At 38.3% G+C, this 20575-nt stretch overlaps 1 protein-coding gene across 1 annotated transcript in view; it reads right to left on the reverse strand.

Annotated features, from left to right (window-relative positions):
- The window catches only part of LOC111891377 (uncharacterized), a 29256-nt gene extending 9624 nt beyond the window's left edge, over positions 1-19632 (reverse strand). Inside the window, exon 1 of the mRNA XM_052771178.1 lies at positions 19470-19632. Coding sequence (XP_052627138.1) covers positions 19470-19632 — 163 coding nt within the window. The remainder of the gene's footprint in view (positions 1-19469) is intronic.
- Between the last annotated feature and the right edge of the window lie 943 nt (positions 19633-20575).

The raw sequence follows: 20575 nt of genomic DNA on the forward strand, positions 1-20575 counted from the left end.
TTTTTAATATTATAATAGTATAAGGGTGTATTTTAGACATTTAAAATACTTGGTGGTTTAATCTATTAATAAAACTATACTCTTAATTTAATTAAATTTAAACCATGTCATTATGGAATTATTAATTCTCTTTTAATTAAACACTTTAATTATCTATTAATAAAGTCCATAAGAGTTAATTGAATTATTCAATAAAAACATCATAATTCCAATTATTAAATTCAAAATTAAAACCATTTAATTAATTGTTTAAGTTATGAACCCAAAAGTTTTATAATTCAATTCTTTTTTTATCATAAAAAAACTTTTTCCAAATTCCAAAACTTGAGGGCAAGTTTTGTAACTCTTGAAAACTTTTGGATTTCATAACTTATGGAGTTAAATACTTGTTTTATGATGAAATTTTTCATGTTCCATAACTTAAGAACAAGTTATGGAATTCTTTAAAACATTAAGACCAAGTTTTGTAACTCCATAAAAAACTTTGAATCAATTTTTTTTAAAAACCTTTTCATATCTATAACTTATGGAGGTTTCAAAAAGCTCTTTAGATCAAACTTTTAAAACTAATAAAATAATCATATCATTTTATCTTTTACTAAATTTGACCTAATTCAACTCATATAGCAAATGATTCAAATTTTACAAATAATTAGTTTTCCACAAAAACAAGTAATTATCTTAAAATTTGACAAACGTCATGTTTTTTTTTTCTTTTTTTTCCAATTTTGAAAATAAAACATTTGCATCAATATAACAGAAAACAACCAGGCTCTGATACCACTGTTGGGTTTTTTAGCATTCTAACACTTCTGTGGTGTAGATGCAACCCTATAAACCTTGGATCTATGTTTTCTCTATTATACATGCAAATATTAACTATTCCAAGGTTTCATCCTAACTAGTATATTATGAAGCACCTATACTACAAAGTTCTAGTTAGATGACATACCTTTTGATGTAGCTTGATGTCTTCAAGCTTTAAGAGCTTAACCCCAATAGTTTGGAAGCCTCAAATGGAATCACAAATCACCAAAAACACCTTGGAAGACTTGAGAGAATATGTATGCACACTAAAATCGGCCCACTCTTATTTTCACACACTTGTGCCAATTTTGTGAGCCAAGGACCCCTTTATATATTATGGAGGATTAGGGTTACATCCATGTAAACCCTAATACCCTTGACCTTTCATTTACATAAAATCCATGGGTTAAAAGTTCCATGGACCATCCATGAAAGCTTAGCCCAACCTAAATGAACTTGGCCCATTCCATATATATAAGAGTCCATATTTAATTAGTTCTTTTTGATCACCTAATTAATTCTAAATTAATTCTTGATCAATACTAATTAAATAATATGATTCCATATTAATATATTAGAACTTATAATATATTAATATAAATCATAAATATACTATTCTCAAAAGACTATCCATATAAATTATGCCGGTGAAGTGTACCCAAATGGACCATGCCGGGTCGGGTCAAGTACATACCAAATATAGTTATGGACTTAGACATTAATCCAACAAAAACAACTTTTCAACCCTTGCAACTTTGCAAAGTGAATCTTTGTTTTCTATAATTAATATTGCTAACTTGCAATACTTACCATAATAATCATGCTCCCACTAACATGATGATTATTTTCTTACCAGCATAACACTTATGCTCCCACTAGCTTTGATATGTATTCAGAAAACAATTAGACTTCCAGAAAACAATGCTCATTGAATTTCTTAAGTTCATATTTCTAATACCTAATGCTTTGATAAGCCTTTATCTAAGCTTTTTAAGCTCATACACCTTTGCCTTAGATAGCTCACATGTGTGTCTAAACAATTCAGAATTTATGTTACTAAGTCCCAAATGTTCAGACCAATTGCCAAATCTCACAATTCAAACTATGAAAAGGGATGTCGTAATCATAATCGAATTTGAGAATACAATTTTCACAATTGATATCTACTTAAAATATCTCTTAGTGAAAGCATTTCCTTACAATCATTTTCATGAAGGAGGGAAACCTTATGACACTTAGATTTTATGATGTATGTGTTCCTATCCATGTGAATTTGTCAAAACGAAGGTTTGCGACAAATCCAAAACCATATGGACTGAACTTGTTCAATCCTGATTTCTTGCCTTATGGTAACACGAGTGCCCACCATGTCTTCCAAGTGGTTTAGCAACTCACCCTTACATATCAATGTACTTTCCATTGATCAAGGTGCTTTGTCTTTATGCATTCATATGAGAACTCATAGAACTCACATACATATTTAGCTTAATTGGAATGGCACAGAAACAAAATAATGTCAACACGATAGGTTATAAACCTCAAGCCGTGCGCTAGTGATGATTAACTACGTTTACTCTTGATTTGTTCATGAACCTTTTCAAGACCATTAAGACTCCCACTGACTCCTTGACATATAGGTTTCTCTTGTCAAGAAACATTTCTTGACAAACAAATATTCAAGATTTAGTGCAGCCTCTTGTCAAGTTTAACACTTCACACAACTGGTCCTGGTTGGTCTTTGTCTTATCCAAGACATCACAACTTACCAATTTCAAATGTGCAAGAATTAGAAAACTTTTCCAAATTCCACATTTGACGAGTGTTATAAACCTACTTAAGACTTGTCACTCAAGTCACAATCTTGGAGTATGACTCTTTAGACTTGATATCGGAACGAAGTATGATTGACTTCTTGATTTTAACTATTTCCATAATTCTCGATTCCTCTTCTTAGACATACAAATGCACTAAGACTCACTTAGAGGACCAATTGAGAAATAGTTCTTAATCATTAAGAGTTATCATAAAACACAATAAAAGGTACTCTCCCTTCTTCTTAGAATAGAGAAACTTTTATCTTTCTGCCTACTTGATTCTTCTTATTCGTCCTGCTATTGATTGAAACTCTTTTGATCAACTCAGAATTATACTTAATCTTATAAGTATAACCATATTTACTAAAATTTAGTAAATCATGATGAATATCTTTATCACTCTTGTGGTGGACTTGATCAACGCACAACCTAGTGTACTCGATCTCCTAGTCCTTCTCTTGACACTTTGCCAAAGAATTAGTCTAATTTCCAAATATGAAGTTTCTCATTCATCATGCAACTAAGTTGTATGATTCCAAGTTTCTATCCAATTGAAACTTGGGCGATGAGAATCTTCCCTTATTTGGAAAATTCTTGACATTTCCACAAATGACATAATTAAGAATCAAATCCATTATTGCTAATAATAGAAACAATTAAACATCAATTTTTCATACACACTATTGCAAGGATAAATAAGTAAGACAAAATCAAAATTTATTTTACTGCGGAAAAATTTGTCCTTACAATGCAATTCAACTAAAAAACTATGCTATTACATATTTCTTATCAATCTATCCTAACTCTAGAGTAGCAGCTCAAAAATCTGATCTTCGAATCCATGCGATCGCAATCCATTTCTTCATGATCAGATTCAGCACGCTTCTTCCTTAAGCTTTCTCTCTTTTCTTTGATCCTGCAAAACATCAAAATGTAATCTTATCACATCATGTATTAAGAATCAAAGAATAGGAACTTATAGAGTTAGTTAATGGATTTTACCTGAAGTAGAGCCATACATCTTGACTCTCCCATCTCTTAGATCTCTTAGGTAAACAGGGAAGCTTCATCTCCAATGCCCATTCTCTTGGCAATAGAAGCAAATGGACTCTTTTGGAATGACACAATGAACTATCTCAGAATTTACCTTTTCTGGATTTCCAATGTCACCATTTTCAATGTCCATTGAAGTTTGGGAGTTTGATTCACCAGACAAATTTGCTTGATCAGCACGCCAAATCATTGCTGATTCAGCAGCTATAAGCAAATAGGTCAAATCAATGAGGGTCACGTCATGGTCCATCATATAGTACTCTCTAACGAACTCACTATATGATTCAGGAAGCGACTGAAGAACCCAGTCAACAACCAACTCACCTGAAGTCTCGACACCCAATATCCTTAACCTGTCAATGTGTGACTTTATCTCCAAGACGTGTGCACACACAGGTTTCCCATCTTCGTGTTTATTTGCCAATAGGGCTTGAGTAAGCTTAAACTTTTCAAGCCTTTGAACTTATAGGTTGGGGAGAATAATTGGAGGAGGTGGAGGAAGTGAAGCATAACTCTCATTTCCTTGATCGTATCGTGGAACGTCATCTTTATTTGGAAAGCTCGTTCCAAGGGACTTGGGAAGACCATTGTAAGATTTAGACATCTACAAAATGGGAGAAAATTCAAGTTAGTTGATAAGAGTCCTTGATGTAACACCCAAATGAAACATCAAGGCTAGGATCCAACACAATACTCTACAACCTAGAAGAGGGATGTCGTAATCTAGTTGTAGAATATTTGAAGGTAGGCAAATGACGATTTACCAATTTCCACCATGAAAAACGAAAAAGAAGTTTAAGTTTTAAATGAATTGAAACTCCTAGGTCTTTTGAGATTCATTAAACTTTTCAATGGCATGTTTAATCTCGATTATGCCCTTTAAATTTGCGACTGGGATGCCGAGGATCACAAACAAGGTGTGAATAACCATATGAATCTACGTGATGCACTGAATGATACTATCACCTAATCTATGTGTCGGTTAACCACACACGCTCCATTGATCTATGATAAACATCGAGCCACCCTTCGCCACCAATGTCAATCCCAAATTAGTGTGACGGTTAACCACACACGCTCTACTAACGTTTGACAAGGGTAAGAAGTGTAATTCCATGGATTAGCATATAATTTCACATTTTGCCTAATGTAACTATGATTTGGGAATTTGTAAAAGCATGTAGCTACTTTGTACTTCATTATACTTATAATGGAAGGTTTCTGTCCTATCCTACCCGTTTGGCTAACGACCCTCCACTAGTCAAGAGTGCGGTAGGTAAGAGTGGATACCCATTCAATCGCCATTTTATAGGCAATTTCCTTAAACACCCCTTAGAGACCAGCTTCGTGAATGAGGCCTACTAACGATAAGACTGACTGTTTACTCATACATATATATAATATTAGACTTTTAATGTTATATATATAGTATTGGGTGTATTTTACACTTTTAAAATACTAGGTAGTCTAATTTAATAATTTATACTTTTAATTTAGTTAAATGTAAACCAAAACTTTATGGAATTATTAACTCTCTTTTAATTATACACTTTAATTAATTAATAAAACCATAAGGGTGTAATTTGAACTTTTTTTCAAAAATACGAGGATTTAAGAATTTAACATTTCAAAATTAAACTTTTAATCAACTTTTAAATTACTTGAGGGCAAGTTTTTGAAACATTTCAAAACATTTGGGAATAGAATTTAAATATTTCAAAGTTAAATTTTAATCAAAAAATTTAAATTCCAAAACTTGAGGGCAAGTTTTGAAACTTTTCAAAACATTATCAGGAATATTCTAGATCACAACAAATAAAGCAATTAACAATAAATTGGTGATTATCTAATTTTGACCTAGTCCAATTACTTGCAAGATAATTCACCAAATAACTCAAATAATTAAACATTATCTTATAAGGCAACAAATATTTGATTAATTGGTAATTATCTTCTATTTTGGTAAGGATATTCACCTAAAATCAATAAAAATCGTATCTTATTTATCAAAAACGTTTTTGGTAATAATCCTAAGCCAAAACAGCAAGAAAATCGGGAAAATCAGCTGGCAGACTCGCTGACTCGTCGAGTCAGCACTGGACTCATCGAGTACCCAGTGGACTCGGCGAGTCCAGCCCCCAAAAACCAAAAATTTTCGATTTTAAGCATGAATAATCAACTATAGCATCAAATACATCAAACAAACAACCTGGCTCTGATACCACTAATGGGTTTCGAGTAATACATCATTCCTATGGTGTACATGCAAACCCTAATAGCTTTTGGATCTAGTTTGTCTAATGAACATGCAATTGAATATCCAAAGCTATAAACCCTAGATCTATCATATAAGAACTGAAATAAGGGTTTAGCAATTACCTTTGATTGTTATATAGTAATAACAATCAATTCCTTGCTTTGATTGGCTTCAGAAAGCTTAGTGCCTCAAGTGTAGCACCTCTAATGGAGTCACAAACACCACTAAGCAATTGGATGAAGGAGAGAAGAGAGGGGAGGCACCAAAAACGGCTGGAAACCCTAATCCAAGTGTTAGCCACGTTTTTGGTGCCCAAGGGTTCCTTATATACTTAGGCTATTAGGGTTATCCAACAAGGAAACCCTAATTTGACTGCTTAAGCCCTAAGCAGCCCATGGACCCCTTCTGGAACATGCCTTTGACGATTTCTTATGGGCTTCCCCATAGAATTATTCCAACCTATTATTCCAAGGTGATCCATAGCCCAATTGCAATTATCCTATAATTACAATTCCAGTCCCCTAAGTTTAATTAATCTCTTTTAGCCACATAATTAATTCTTTATTAATTATTGACTAATATTAATTAAACAATATGATTTCTCCTTTAATATATTATTCTTATAATATATTAATAAATCATAATTAAACCTTTCTCTCCTTAATTCATCCTACATATTGATATGGTGAAGGCAACCCAAAAGGACCATGCTCATAATCGGGTCAAGTACATACCAAAATAGTTATGGACTTTGACACTAATCCAACAAGTTAAATGATATATATTCCAGAATTTGGGGTCTATATTGTAACAATAGGACTTGAAATGTAAAGAATTTAGTGAAGTAAGGGCTTTTTGGTAATTATTGGATTTAAATTGAATAGATTTTTGGAAGTAGGGGCTAAAGAGTAAAATATGGACCTAAGTTGAGCTAAATCAAGGGAGGGGGACTAAAAGCGTAAATATGGAATGTTGTTTGAAAGATTAGGGCCTTAAACCCGTGTCTTCCCCTCCCGTGTATCTTCCATGCAGTTCCCCTAAATCCTAACCCTAGTTGTAAGATCGCAGCCACCTTTATACCCCCTCATCTCCAGCCGCCGCTCCCTCCACCGTCGAGATCGTAAACCACCGAGAGCTGAGCATCGCTGCTGCTGTTTTGCTGCCTACGAAGATGTGATTCAAGGTCGAGGTCAGGGCCGTTATTGCCTCTATCTTCTCCGGTAATGGTGAACCCTTCCACCCCCTTCGTTTTTTTTGTCATTCCTCACGGCCTTCGCCACCACCGCTCCGGCAACTGTCACGTGTTGGCGATATCCTCTCCACCTGCCACCATAAGAGTGGCGATGTTGTGCCTGTTTCGTGTGTGTGTGTGTGTGTTCGTACTTCATTCTATGTCGTTGTGTGTGTGTGCGTGTATCATTCGTTATCACGGGTGTGTGGGTGAGTTGTCGGCTGGAAAATGCAAGAAGACCACCATGGCAACCAACCATGGTGGCTGCTGCCCACGTTACTCCTTCTGCCGCCACCAGCCACCATGAGAGGTGGTTATGTGTGTGTGTGTGAAATGGTGTTTATATATGTGTTTATTTCAGTTGAAGTTGTTGTTGGGTGTTGCTTGACCGAAAACTAAAGAAAAACCACTACCACCACTGTGAGGTGGTGGCTGCCACCTCATGCTGCCGTTTGCCGCCACCAACCACCACTTTGGGCGGTTATGTGTATATGTGTGGGTGTTTGGATGGATGTTTGAAATATTTTTCACTGTTTTGGCATAAAAATCATAACCACCACCACCGTGAGGTGGTGGCTGCCACCTCCGACCACCGCCGACCACCACTTCCCGAGGTGGTGGTGGGTGGTGCCCGATTTATAAACAAATATATATATTTATTTAATTAACTAATTAACTAACTTATGAGTTGTAAACCCTAATTAGGGTTTAGAAAACCCTAATGTCATGAAACCCTAATTTTGGAATTGATCGGGACCCACATTGAAACTATTTATTAGACTTAAAATATTAATTAATAATCCTTGGCAATTAACTTAATGAAATTATTAGAATTAATAGATTAAGCCCTTAATGGGTTAAGTCTCCTTACTTAACCCTAATCGTCATTTTATGTGAAAACCCTAAAAAAAAATTTGGGCTTGAGTTGGGCCTTCATTTTGGACTTAGGTGTTTGGGTTCTTGTTGGGCCATCTTAGAACAGGTGTATGGACTGGACTAGGATATGTGGATGGGATTTAGGATAAGGCCCATGTAAGGGGTTGGGCCTAATTTGGAAAATTGGGCCATATGTTGGGCCTTTGTTCATTGTTTAGCTTTTGGGCCTTCAGAGTGTGTGTTTGGGCATTGGGATGGGATCAAGCTAGGTTGGGGGTAAAGTAGTATTTTTACCCCAAACATGGACTTATGGTTATGTATTGGAACCCAGTTATTAATTGGGTGTTGTTTTGATGTTGACAGTTCGGGAATCTATCATCCAGCAGCTAGAGTTTTATTCGCGGGACTTCAACAGTGCGAGGTGAGTCTCTTCACTGTTTGTGTGGGTTGAAGGCACCAATGTCGGCCCATTTGGTTTATGTATTGTAGGAAGACCTAGGGGTTATCCCTAGGCATTATGTATGAAAGATCAAGAGGTGGCTCATGGCACACTATATGCTAATTGGCTAAGTAGAGTAGTATGTATGCTAGTTGTCTTTGTGATGCTTGCATGGAAGACCAGGAGGTGGCTCTTGGCACTTGTCTGTAAGACCGAGGGGGTGGCCCCCGACTTGGCAAGAAAGACCACGTGGCGGCCTGTGGCATAATGGCAAGACTATGTATTGGCACATAGCATCTTATTTGATTAGGATATATGAATGATATGTATGGCTCACGGTTATGTATGGTAGTATCCGGTTGAAAGAGACCGAAGGGGTAGGCTAGCACCCAGATATGCTACGTAGTATGTTTATTTTATGGTATGTGGTATTTGGGGAACTCACTAAGCTTCGTGCTTACGGTTTTCAGTTTTGGTTTCAGGTACCTCCAGTTTTCAAGTAAAGGAGTTCGGGACGATCGCAGCGCATACACCCGTGTTTTTACGCAATGTGTGATTTCTGGGAATGAACTATGACAAATGTTTTATTTTAAATGCTTTTCTATGTGTTAACAAAGTTACAATAGTGTTTTAGTTATATTAAAAATAAAAATTTTGGTCCTGAATTTTGGGATGTTACAAAACAATCAAGCTTGGATTCGGTTGTTGGTAGACTAAAACGCTTGGAATCCAAATATTTAAAGAAAATCGCAGTTCGAAACGCTTAATAACTCTCGAAAATTTTAGTGAACGCTTACGAATATTTGGAAATATTTGACTAAAATGTTCATGAAACTATAAGTATCATAAACGTAAACCATGTTTGAAGTTTATCTCGGAATACTAATTACTCAACTATGATATCCTACGAATTCATCTGTTGGACCTTGTAGGAATATCTTGCAAAATATACGCACCTTCGCGAATCATTTCGAATTCGGCGTAGGTATTCAATCAATCCATTTCATTTTGTTGTGAATCGTCCGACTTATGATTGAATAATCCAAATTCTAAAGAAGGACACCTACACCTACCCTTCGTCTTTTGTGACCCTTTCGTTAGAAATCATCATTTACGTTAGTAAATTAATGTAAATTGTATTATAAATAAATAAATAGATAAGAATTTTCTTACATGTTATGTATTTACATAATTTTAATTGGATATGATTAATGTGTATGTGTTATACGGATAAATATTATGGTGATATAATATTTGTATAAAATACAGTTATAAACATAACGAAAAGTGATAAATAATAATTATAAATAAAATACTATTTAGGATAAATAATCATTATGAAAGTTGTAGTAGTCGTGATTACGAACGTGTGAGTATAAAGAACGCCAAAATCTGACCTCATATAAAAAAGTTATGATTTTTCGATGTTTTGCGTTCAACACAGTACTTCAGTGTGTGTCATAAAATACGAAACAAAGATCGATTACTCGTTAACCAAAGTGATGTCAAGGAGAGTAGATATCCTTGTAAATACGAACTCTTCAATATAAAGAATATCGAAAACGGAGCTCGTATGAAGAGGTTATGAATTTCGCAAAGTATTTTACAGTGTAATCTTTACAAACTGTGAAGTGAAAGTAGAACGTTAATTAGTTGTTGAAATCTAAATAAAAGTTGTAGTACACGTCGATACAAATTTGTGGATATAAAAAACATCGAAAGCGGAGTGCGTATGTAAAAGTTACGTGTAACGACGTAAAATTTAAAACAATTTTTCATTTTTCAACATAACAAAAACATATATAATATTCCCATAATCTCATGATCAAATGTCATCATAATAAAACATATCCTAGAATCTCAAATACATAATCCTCTATCAGTGTGTACAGATCACGCAGGCACCTTCCCGCGATCCTTGTTGGTACCTGAAACACATATCACATAACACGGTAAGCATAAATGCTTCGTGAGTTCCCCATAATACCACGTACATACAACTAGCCACTCGAGGCTATAGCTCTACGAGACCTTCTGGTCAATGTGTCTCAGGGGCCTTCCGTTCCCACTCTTGGAGTAGACCTTCCGGTCCTACTCTGTCGACCTTCCGGTCCATACCATGTTGACCTTCCGGTCCATACCATAATGCTCATAACATACATAACATATACATATCACATAAAAACATATATCACATCCTCTTCATAGCACATAAGACCTTCCGGTCACACATAATTACCACTCAAGGTAAGATATGGTGAGAAGACTCACCTCGTATGATGTCTAGTAAACTCTCGTGCTCGATATCCCCGATCTAGCCTCCGCCTAATCACATAGAGTAATTTATCTCTTATTAACACGATTCTCATAGGCTAGACTAACCCCTTCCTATAATTCTCTCGGAAGCGGAAAATACCATTTTACCCCTCCAATGGTCCACTGTCCAAAAGTTGACCAAACTCTAAAAGTCAACCCCAGTCAACGGTCCAACTTTGTCCAGACTCGTCGAGTGCACTCGGGTGACTCGGCGAGTCCATACGTGTCCTCTGAATCCTCCTAAGGCCTCACTCGACTCTTCGAGTTAGCCCTTCTTTCAACGGGTTACCACTGAACACGAACCGTGGTGCAACACGATCCGACTCGTCGAGCCCTCTCATGGACTCGGCGAGTTTATTCCATGAGAATGCTCAAACGACCTTCTGAGGTCAGATCTATTTCTCTAACCTATAGATCTGACCTTCTAACACCCAAAAGTCACGTAAAGGTCTGAACTTTACGTCCATGCATCTCACATATAGCTTTATTTGAAGAAATAGGTCTAAAAATGGAATCCCAAGCTCATCATCCTCATGTAACATCATAAAGCTTGATTGTTGGGACACTCTGGACCTCTCAAGGTCCAGATCTAAAGTCTATTCCTCAAAGGGACTTCACAAGCTCCATATTTCAACAAAAGAAAGGGTAAAGAAACCCTAGATTCCATAAATCCTTTAAATACACGAAAATAGCCATGGATTCATACCTCAAACAGAAGCCCTTGCTGAAATGGAAGAAGTTCTGAGCCCCTCCAAGCAGCCTAGCTTGAATCTCCCTTCCTTCCTTGCAACAATACACTATGGAGGTGAAATTAGTGCTCTCTCTCTCTCTCTAAGCCCTCTGGCTTGCTAGGGTTTCTCAGGGGTTTGGGTGGCCGCAATGAGGGCCATAAGGACCCTTAAATAGGGCACAGGCCCAAGGATTTAGGGTTTCTGCCCACAGCGCGGACTCGTCGAGTCCATTCATTAATCCCAGTCAGCAGTCGCGATCCTACTCGACGAGTCTAGGCGTCAACTCGTCGAGTCCCTCTTCTTGACTCAAAATTAAATACTCAATTTATGATACCTGGAAATCCCGATGTTAAAATTCTCCCCCACTAGAATCAGACTTCGCCCTCGAAGTCTCGCTCTGCAAACAACTCTGGATGCTACTCCCGCATCTCCGACTCCAGCTCCCAAGTCAGCTCGGACCCTCTCTGATGTTGCCACTGGACCTGAACCAGGGGCACCTCCTTGTTCCTCAGAACCTTGATCTTCTGATCCAAGATCGCGATCGTCCTCTCAATGTAATTCAAACTCGCGTCCACCTGAATATCCTCTAACGGTACAACCGCCGTCTCATCGGCTATACACTTCCTTAATTGGGATACATGGAAGGTATCATGGATCTGACTCAGCTCCTCGGGTAGCTCCAGACGGTATGCTACCTTACCCACCCTCATGATCACCCAGAATGGACCAATTTATCAAGGCCCCAACTTGCCCCTCTTCCTGAACCAGATCACTCCTTTCCAAGGAGATACCTTCAGGAGTACGAAAACTCCGACCTGGAAATCGAGATCGGATCGCCACCTATCCGCATAACTCTTTTGACGGCTCTGGGTTGTTAGTAACCTCTGTCTGACCTGTTGTATCTGCTCAGTCATCTTCAGCACTATCTCAGTGCTACCCATCACTCGCTGCCCTACCTCTCCCCAACAGATAAGAGTCTGACACCTCCTCCCATATTAAAGCTCAAAGGGAGGCATACCAATACTCGAATGGTGGTTGTTGTTGTAAGAAAACTCAGCCAAAGGTAGGTATGTGTCCCAACTTCCACCGAAGTCCATAACACATGGCCAAAGCATGTCCTCGAGTGTCTGAATCGTCTGCTCACTCTGCCCGTCCGTCTGTGGGTGATAAGCAGTACTGAAGTGCAATCTCGTACCCAACTCCTCATGAAACTTCTTCCAGAACCTGGAAGTAAAACGTACATCTCAGTCTGACACAATCGAGATCGGAACTCCATGCCGAGACACCACCTCTCTCACATACATCTCTGCCAGTCTCTCCGCAGAAGAGCTCTCACTAATAGCAAGGAAGTGAGCGCTCTTCGTCAGCCGGTCCACAATCACCCAAATTGCATCAACACCCCTCGCGATCCTCGGCAATTTGGTGATAAAATCCATAGAAATCTGCTCCCACTTCCACTGGGGAACCTCTAATGGCTGCAACTTGCCATGCGGACGCTGGTGCTCGGCCTTAACCCGGCGACAGGTCAAGCATCTCTCTACTACCCACGCAACATCCCTCTTCATACATGGCCACCAATAGTCTCTCTTCAGGTCCAAATACATCTTAGTGGCCCCGGGATGGATCGAGAATCTTGATCTATGTGCCTCCTTCATCAAGGTGCTACGTGACCCGCCCGTATACGACACCCAAATCCGACCACGAAAGGTCATAAGCCCTCGGCTATCTGTCACAAACTCGGACACCTGTCCAATCACCCGCTCCCTCCTGCGGTTCTCCAGTCTCACAACCTCTGCTTGGGCTTCTCGAATGGTATCCAATACCGGTTGTGTGTAATTAAGGTCGTTGAACTTAATGAGTCTGCCCTAAGCCCACAACCAAAAAAGGAGCTTAATGAGTCTACCCTAAGCCCACAACCAAACAAGGAACAGGACCTAAGGCGGACTTACCATTTCTAAGCCGATCGTCTCTTAATCACACATAACCTTGAGGTATACATTAAGTAATCTTAGAGTTACCATAGGCAAACCGTTTGTAATACAGGTTATGAAATATGTGGTAAACTCCCACTGAAATAAAATGCATGCCAATTTTTATTGATATACATTGGTTATATCCTTACCCTTTATATACACACGTAATAAATTTCGCACTTTACTGAACTATTCTCGGTGTTTCTGATAACGTCCCTGAGACGGAGTTATGGTAGTGGGTAGAAGTGGGTTTTGTACGAGTGTTAAGATTTACCCATTACGTTGCTCGCGCGAGAATAGGGGTAGAAGAGATAATTAATAGACGTCTAATCCTATAATTACTTATAGGGGTGATCCTTATCAGTCATGTCTATAATCACCTAGTGCATACCAGTTATACATAATCTGAGATGGAATAGACCTTCGAATAAATGACTCTACTCTAAGTCCACAACCAAACAAGGAACATGAAGTAAAGCAATAATCATAGATTCTGAGTCTATAATATCTTTAATTATGTATAACCTTAGCGTATGCACTCAGTCATTATAGACCAACTAATAGGGGTCTTTAGTTTTCACATAAGTTGGTTATAGTATCACCAAATACTCCTATAGTATTTAAATGTTTGTCTTATGTTTTTGATGGTTGTTTGTAGATAGAGTTGGTAAGTTTTTAGACTTGTTGTAACAACACAACCATTCCCAGGCATTTGCTAATCACTTCTGGGTTAGACATAGTTGATCAGGCTATGTCATTCCTAGACCTGACTATACATCCCCAAGCCTACTTGTGCCATTCAACAATCATTACTTTGGTTTTGTTCTAGAATGATGCTGACCTTAGCATGTATGCATGCATGTATACTTTTAACAAGAAACTATTTATTTCTAAAAGTATAGTTATTTGAAAAATGTTGAATCACAGACCTTAGTCCCAATGCATTTATAGTTTGTATATCTTATGTGGTTCGATATACTTAGTTCACTATAAACAATGCTCTGATACCAATAAGTTATATAAAATTTAAGTTAAATAGACCGTTGAATATAATGGGTCTGCCCTAGGTCCACAACCAAACAAGGAACAGGATATGAGGCGGGCCCACTAATTCTAAGTCGATTGTGACTAGATTCTTATATAACTCTAGCAAATACACTTAGCAATTATAGTTGAAGTCTAACAATTCTAGATGAAATATAGTTTTAATATCATAAAAACTATTATGTGTGAACCTGGTACTTTGTATTTGTACCCCTTTTTGGTACGAAACCGGTACTTTGTATATGTACCCATTTTCATATGAAAGTCTGGTACTTTGTATTTGTACCCCTTTTTGTATAAAACTGGTACTTTGTATTTGTACCCCTTTTTTTATGAAACCGGTACTTTGTATATGTACCCCTTTTCGTATGAAAACTGGTACTTTGTATTCGTACCCCTTTTTGTATAAGACGGGTACTTTGTATTTATACCCCTTTTCGTATGAAAACCTTTTCTAATGTAGATGAACATAAACTATACCTATTATAGCTTATCAAAATGTTTGTAATATATATGCAACCTAACTATACCTATTATAGTTTAGTATATTTGTTTGAGGTGTATAAGAACCATTTTCTATGTAAGTCGAATGTATTGCAAAATATAACTATGTTCATCATTCTAGTTTTGTACTAATGGTAATGGTGGAGGATTCTTACACTTCAGTGAGTATTTATCTGTTATGTAATTATACCACATCAAGAAACACATGTAATATATGAAATCTTCAATATTAACACTTTGCTCAACAAGTTACAAAGTGTGATGAAAGTTATAAACTGTTATCTAGATTTTTACCTTTCTACACTGTTTTAGAAAAATCCTAGAAAAATCATACGAAGTCGAACAATGATTCCGTAAATTCTGAGAGTTCGAAAAATTTGTCTAGTTTATTCATAATTTTTATTATGATTTTTAGAAGTCTTTAACTTGTGTTAAAATGTTCATATTCACAGACTGGTCCGAATTTATTTCTAAAATGATAGGCAGTTTTGTAAAAATCACCATAAATCGTAGAAAATTTGTATGGAGATGTGAAAATATTCATTTTAAAGGTATGAACCTGAGCTATTTGCATCTAATACAGTTTTGAAAACTAAAATGTTTAAGTTGACCAAAACAGTCCGTGAATGGAGTTGAACTTTTCTGATGAAGGCTGTTAAATGCGTTTAGTTGTGTTCTTGGTGTTTTAACTTGTATTCCCCCCCTTAAAACTTAAGAAAACATGAAAAGATAGGGGTATGAACTCACCTTGAGTGATTTCAGTAGATGGATGATGGAGAAAAGAAGTTCTCAACTCAAGAACACTTGAGAGGTGCTTGAAGATTTGAAGATCTAACACAAATATGACGATATTTGTGTAAGCAATCTATGATTTGAATGAAAGATAGTAGAATATCTAAGTGTGGGAGGAAGATACTTACCAATAGTAGAAGAAAATCTTGGAGAATGGCCTTGAATCTCGAAATTTAGAGAGAGAATGGTGTTTGTCTTTTGGAGGAAAAATGAGAGAAATGAGAGAATGGTGAGGAGAGATAAGAGTTTTCAGCCTTTGACCAAGAGTGTGGCTGGTCAAATGGTGGGAAAAGTACTCTTGAATGACCAGGTATGGTGGAAGGACAATGGCTGGTCCCTGGAGTGGGTATGGGGTGGTTGCTTGTGTCATACACTAAAGTAAAGTCAACACTCCACCTCAAATATTCACTCACTAGATTTTATTCTTAAATAAAGATTTCCATAAAAATATGTTTAAATTATGAATATTTAGGGTCTTATATGTTAAAATATGATTTTTGGAGAAAATACCGCGTTAAAATCACGAAAAACGGGCTTAAAACGCTAAAAATATTGAAAACCGGGCAAAAACTGCCAAATTCCGAAATTTGGGGTCGGAGGTTCGGTTCCTGATGCTTAGAACCGAAAGTAGGTGGGAGCCGAGAGGAGGGGAAGAGGAACCGAGAGTGCGAGGAGAAGGAACAGAAGGCGAGGCTCGGTCTCGGCTGCGCAGGCTCGCTCCTCGGACAGAAGCTCAAGTTCTCGGACCGAAAGTCAGCTCCTCGGACCGAAGGTGAGAAGGGTAGAGCCGAAAGTCAGTCTCGGTTCAGCATGATCAGGGGACCGAAATAGACCGAGCGCTCGGTCCATTTCGGTTGAGAGGGTGTCGGTTCTCAGGAGGTTCGGCTCTAAGAGGAGTTTCGGTTCCTAAGAGGGGTTTCGGTTCCTAAGAGGAGTTTTGGTTCCTAAGAGGAGTTTCGGCTCCTTAAGGCTGTTTTTCGCGTAGACTTCCATTTTCGAGCGGTTTTCGACTAAATTAAGGGTCGGGATGCCCCGAGTGATTCTAAGAAGTTGAGAGAGATTTCGAGAGAGATTTGGGAGAGATTTGACATACTGGGAGAGATTTAGGAGAGATTTCACATACTTGGAGAGATTTCTCATTCAGAGAGATATTTGGGAGAGATTTCACATACTTGGAGAGATTTGGGAGAGATTTGACATTCTTGGAGAGATTTCTCATACAGAGAGAGATGTGACATACAGGGAGAGATTTGGGAGAGATTTCACATACTTGGAGAGATTTGGGAGAGATTTGACATTCTTGGAGAGATTTCTCATACAGAGAGAGATTTGGGAGAGATTTCACATACTTGGAGAGATTTGGGAGAGATTTGACATTCTTGGAGAGATTTCTCATATAGAGAGAGATTTGGGAGAGATTTCACATACTTGGAGAGATTTGGGAGAGATTTGACATTCTTGGAGAGATTTCTCATACAGAGAGAGATTTGGGAGAGATTTGACATACCGGGAGAGATTTGAGAGAGATTTCACATTCTTGGAGAGATTTCTCTTACTTAGAGAGTTTTTGGGAGAGTTAGAGTGAAAGAGATTTGGAGAGACTTCTTTTGTGACCTTTTTGAGTGTTTGGCTTCGCAACGCAAGGTTCTTACACTATGTTAAGCCTTGTTATGAATGTTATACGCTCCCAAGGGGTATGGAATAATGTTTTATCGAGTAGATTCATCACTTACCCTAATTAGGTTTTAGAATTTCCGAACACATGAAAACTCTAAGTGATACTTTATTTTAAGATTGCGAGTAGTACAATAAGAGTCATAATGGAAACCCTAATATACAAGGGTTAGATGAGTTGACCGATTTGACTTGTTGACTTTAGTTGACTTTGACTTGGCCAAAAATTGACGGTTGTCACATCATCCCCCCGTTAGAAAGAATTTCGTCCCGAAATTAGTGTTTCGACTGGGACTTCAAGAATTTGGAGGAAAGATGGGGGAACTTTCGTGGTACAAGAAATTGATTATGGTGGGGAACAGCCCGCTTGATGTTAAATGACGACTTTGGAATTTCTTATTGTAACTTGAGCTGAGTCGATTTAAAAGGAGTTATTGTTTTGGAATGATAGAGTATTCTATGTGTGCCTTTATGCTCTCTGCTTTATATTTGGCATTATCACTATGAGTATCCTATAATGTAGTTAGCGAGTTCCAGTATTACGAATGTTTCAACAAATTGTGATGAAATTTGCAATATAAGTCCTACCAGTTCTTTTATAATCGCTTGGTGTAAACTAGTCGTATATCATTAAGATTGCAAGGGCATTCGGATGGGTGACCCCGCCTTAAGCCCACAACCAAACAAGGAACAGGGAATGAGGCGGAATCACACATTCTAAGTCCATAGAATCTTAATGATATAGGACCATAATGTTTACAATAGCCATCATAGATTCACTCGCAAAAACCCCGCGTTTTTATATAGGAGATAAGACTTATTTGGGTTTTGTCGTGGTCTCGAGATTTATGGTTGGTATACTTTAATCGATGCTAGTTTTAGTAATAAAAGAAATTTAGAATTTAAACGTCGATGTTAGAAACACGTACTGATATTTACGGGCGGTTCCGGGGTGGTCTCTCCTGCGGTGATCGCAAGCACCCTTCCACCATCACCGGCATTCCTTCTCCTTGGACAGTCTCTCTTGAAGTGTCCCGTTTCACCGCTCTCGTAACAAGTTGGGCTTGCTCCAATGTCGGGGACCTGGTTGATGGGTCGTGCTGGTGCCTTACAGAAACGGATCGTGTGCCCCTCTATGTTGCAATTTTTGCAATGCATCTTCCGGCAAGCCCCAGTGTGATGGAAGTTACACTCGTTGCATTTTAGAAGGGTTCCAGCGTATTGTTTTATGGGCGTTGGCGTGGCGAGGGTTGTGGCAGCATGAACATCAACGCTCTGTTGCTTCTTAGTGAAGTCCTGGGCTGGCTGGTCCTTTTTGTTGTCGCAGAACTTCCTTTTGTTGTTTCCTCCTCTTGCTTGATCAGGGGTGGTTGTTGCAGCGTCATGGCTGGCACGATGGTCGATGAGTTGTTGTGCCAATTCCTTGGCACTCTCAAAGGTAGTTGGTCTTGAGGCCAACACGTTATCTTGAATTTCGGAGGACAATCCCCAGAGGTATCGCTCCAACTTTTTGTCTTCCGGGGTGACCATAGCGGGACAAAGGAGTGCTAGATCACAGAATCGGGCGGTATAAGTCGCAAGGTCGGAGCCTGTCATTTTGAGGTTCCACAGTTCTTGCTCTAGCTTTTGCACCTCGCCCCTTGGGCAATACTCTTTCAGCATCCTTGCCTTTAAGTCCTCCTAACTCATCGAGTTAGCCACTGCAAGCGTCAGTGACTTAACGTGACCGTTCCACCGAGTAAGGGCCCGGCCGGAGAAAGTGCGAGCTGCGAACTTGACTTTGATCGCTTCGGGGCACGCACAGATCTCGAAAACAGACTCGGTCTTTTCGAACCATTGCATCAAATCGATAACTCCCCCGCTGCCATTGAATGAATCGGGTCTGTCATTGGTGAAGTCTTTAAAGGAGCATTCTCTAGAACGCCCTTGGCTATCTCCTTGAGTGGAGTTATTAGTACCGCTCCCTGTCCGTCCTGCACCATCAGTGCTGATTTGGGACATAGCAGCTGCCACCGCGGCCGTGACCGCAACTTGGAACATAACAAGATCATATTGGGGAGGCGGCGGTGGTGGATTTGCTTGCGTTCCGCTAGTGCGTCTAACAGACCTTCGAGGCGGCATCTTTCTGTTATAGAATTTCAAAGACGTAATGAGTACAAGTCTTTTGGTAATGTTTATTAGTTTTTAAGTATAGCATTTCCTGATTTTTCGAATGTGGAAAAAAATTCATACCAGAGGTCTATATAAATAAACTTATGAATTTAGTAGAACCGAATCGATTATAATCTTGTGATTTGTTCCATGCCCGATCCACTCCTAAGATCACCCAATGTATACCAGTTGTGTGTAATTAAGGTCCAATAGGCTGTTGAACTTAATGAGTCTGCCCGAAGCCCACAACCAAACAAGGAACAAGACCTAAGGCGGACTTACCATTTCTAAGTCGATCGTCTCTTAATCACACATAAACTTGAGGTATACATTAAGTAATCTTAGAGTTACCATAGGCAAACCGTTTGTAATACAGGTTATGAAATATGTGGTAAACTCCCACTGAAATAAAATGCATGCCAATTTTTGTTGATATACATTGGTTATATCCTTACCCTTTATATACACACGTAATAAATTTCGCACTTTACTGAACTATTCTCGGTGTTTCTGATAACGTCCCTGAGACGGAGTAATGGTAGTGGGTAGAAGTGGGTTTTGTAAGGGTGTTAAGATTTACCCATTACGTTGCTCGCGCGAGAATATGGGTAGAAGAGATAATTAATAGACGTCTAATCCTATAATTACTTATAGGGGTGATCCTTATCAGTCATGTATATAATCACCTTGTGCATACCAGTTATACATAATCTGAGATGGAATAGACCTTCGAATAAATGACTCTACTCTAAGTCCACAACCAAACAAGGAACATGAAGTAGAGCAATAGTCATTGATTCTGAGTCTATAATATCTTTAATTATGTATAACCTTAGCGTATGCACTCAGTCATTATAGACCAACTAATAGGGGTCTTTAGTTTTCACATAAGTTGGTTATAGTATCACCAAAT

This window comes from Lactuca sativa, chromosome 4 (genome assembly GCF_002870075.4).
Source record: "Lactuca sativa cultivar Salinas chromosome 4, Lsat_Salinas_v11, whole genome shotgun sequence".
Lineage (NCBI taxonomy): Eukaryota > Viridiplantae > Streptophyta > Magnoliopsida > Asterales > Asteraceae > Lactuca > Lactuca sativa.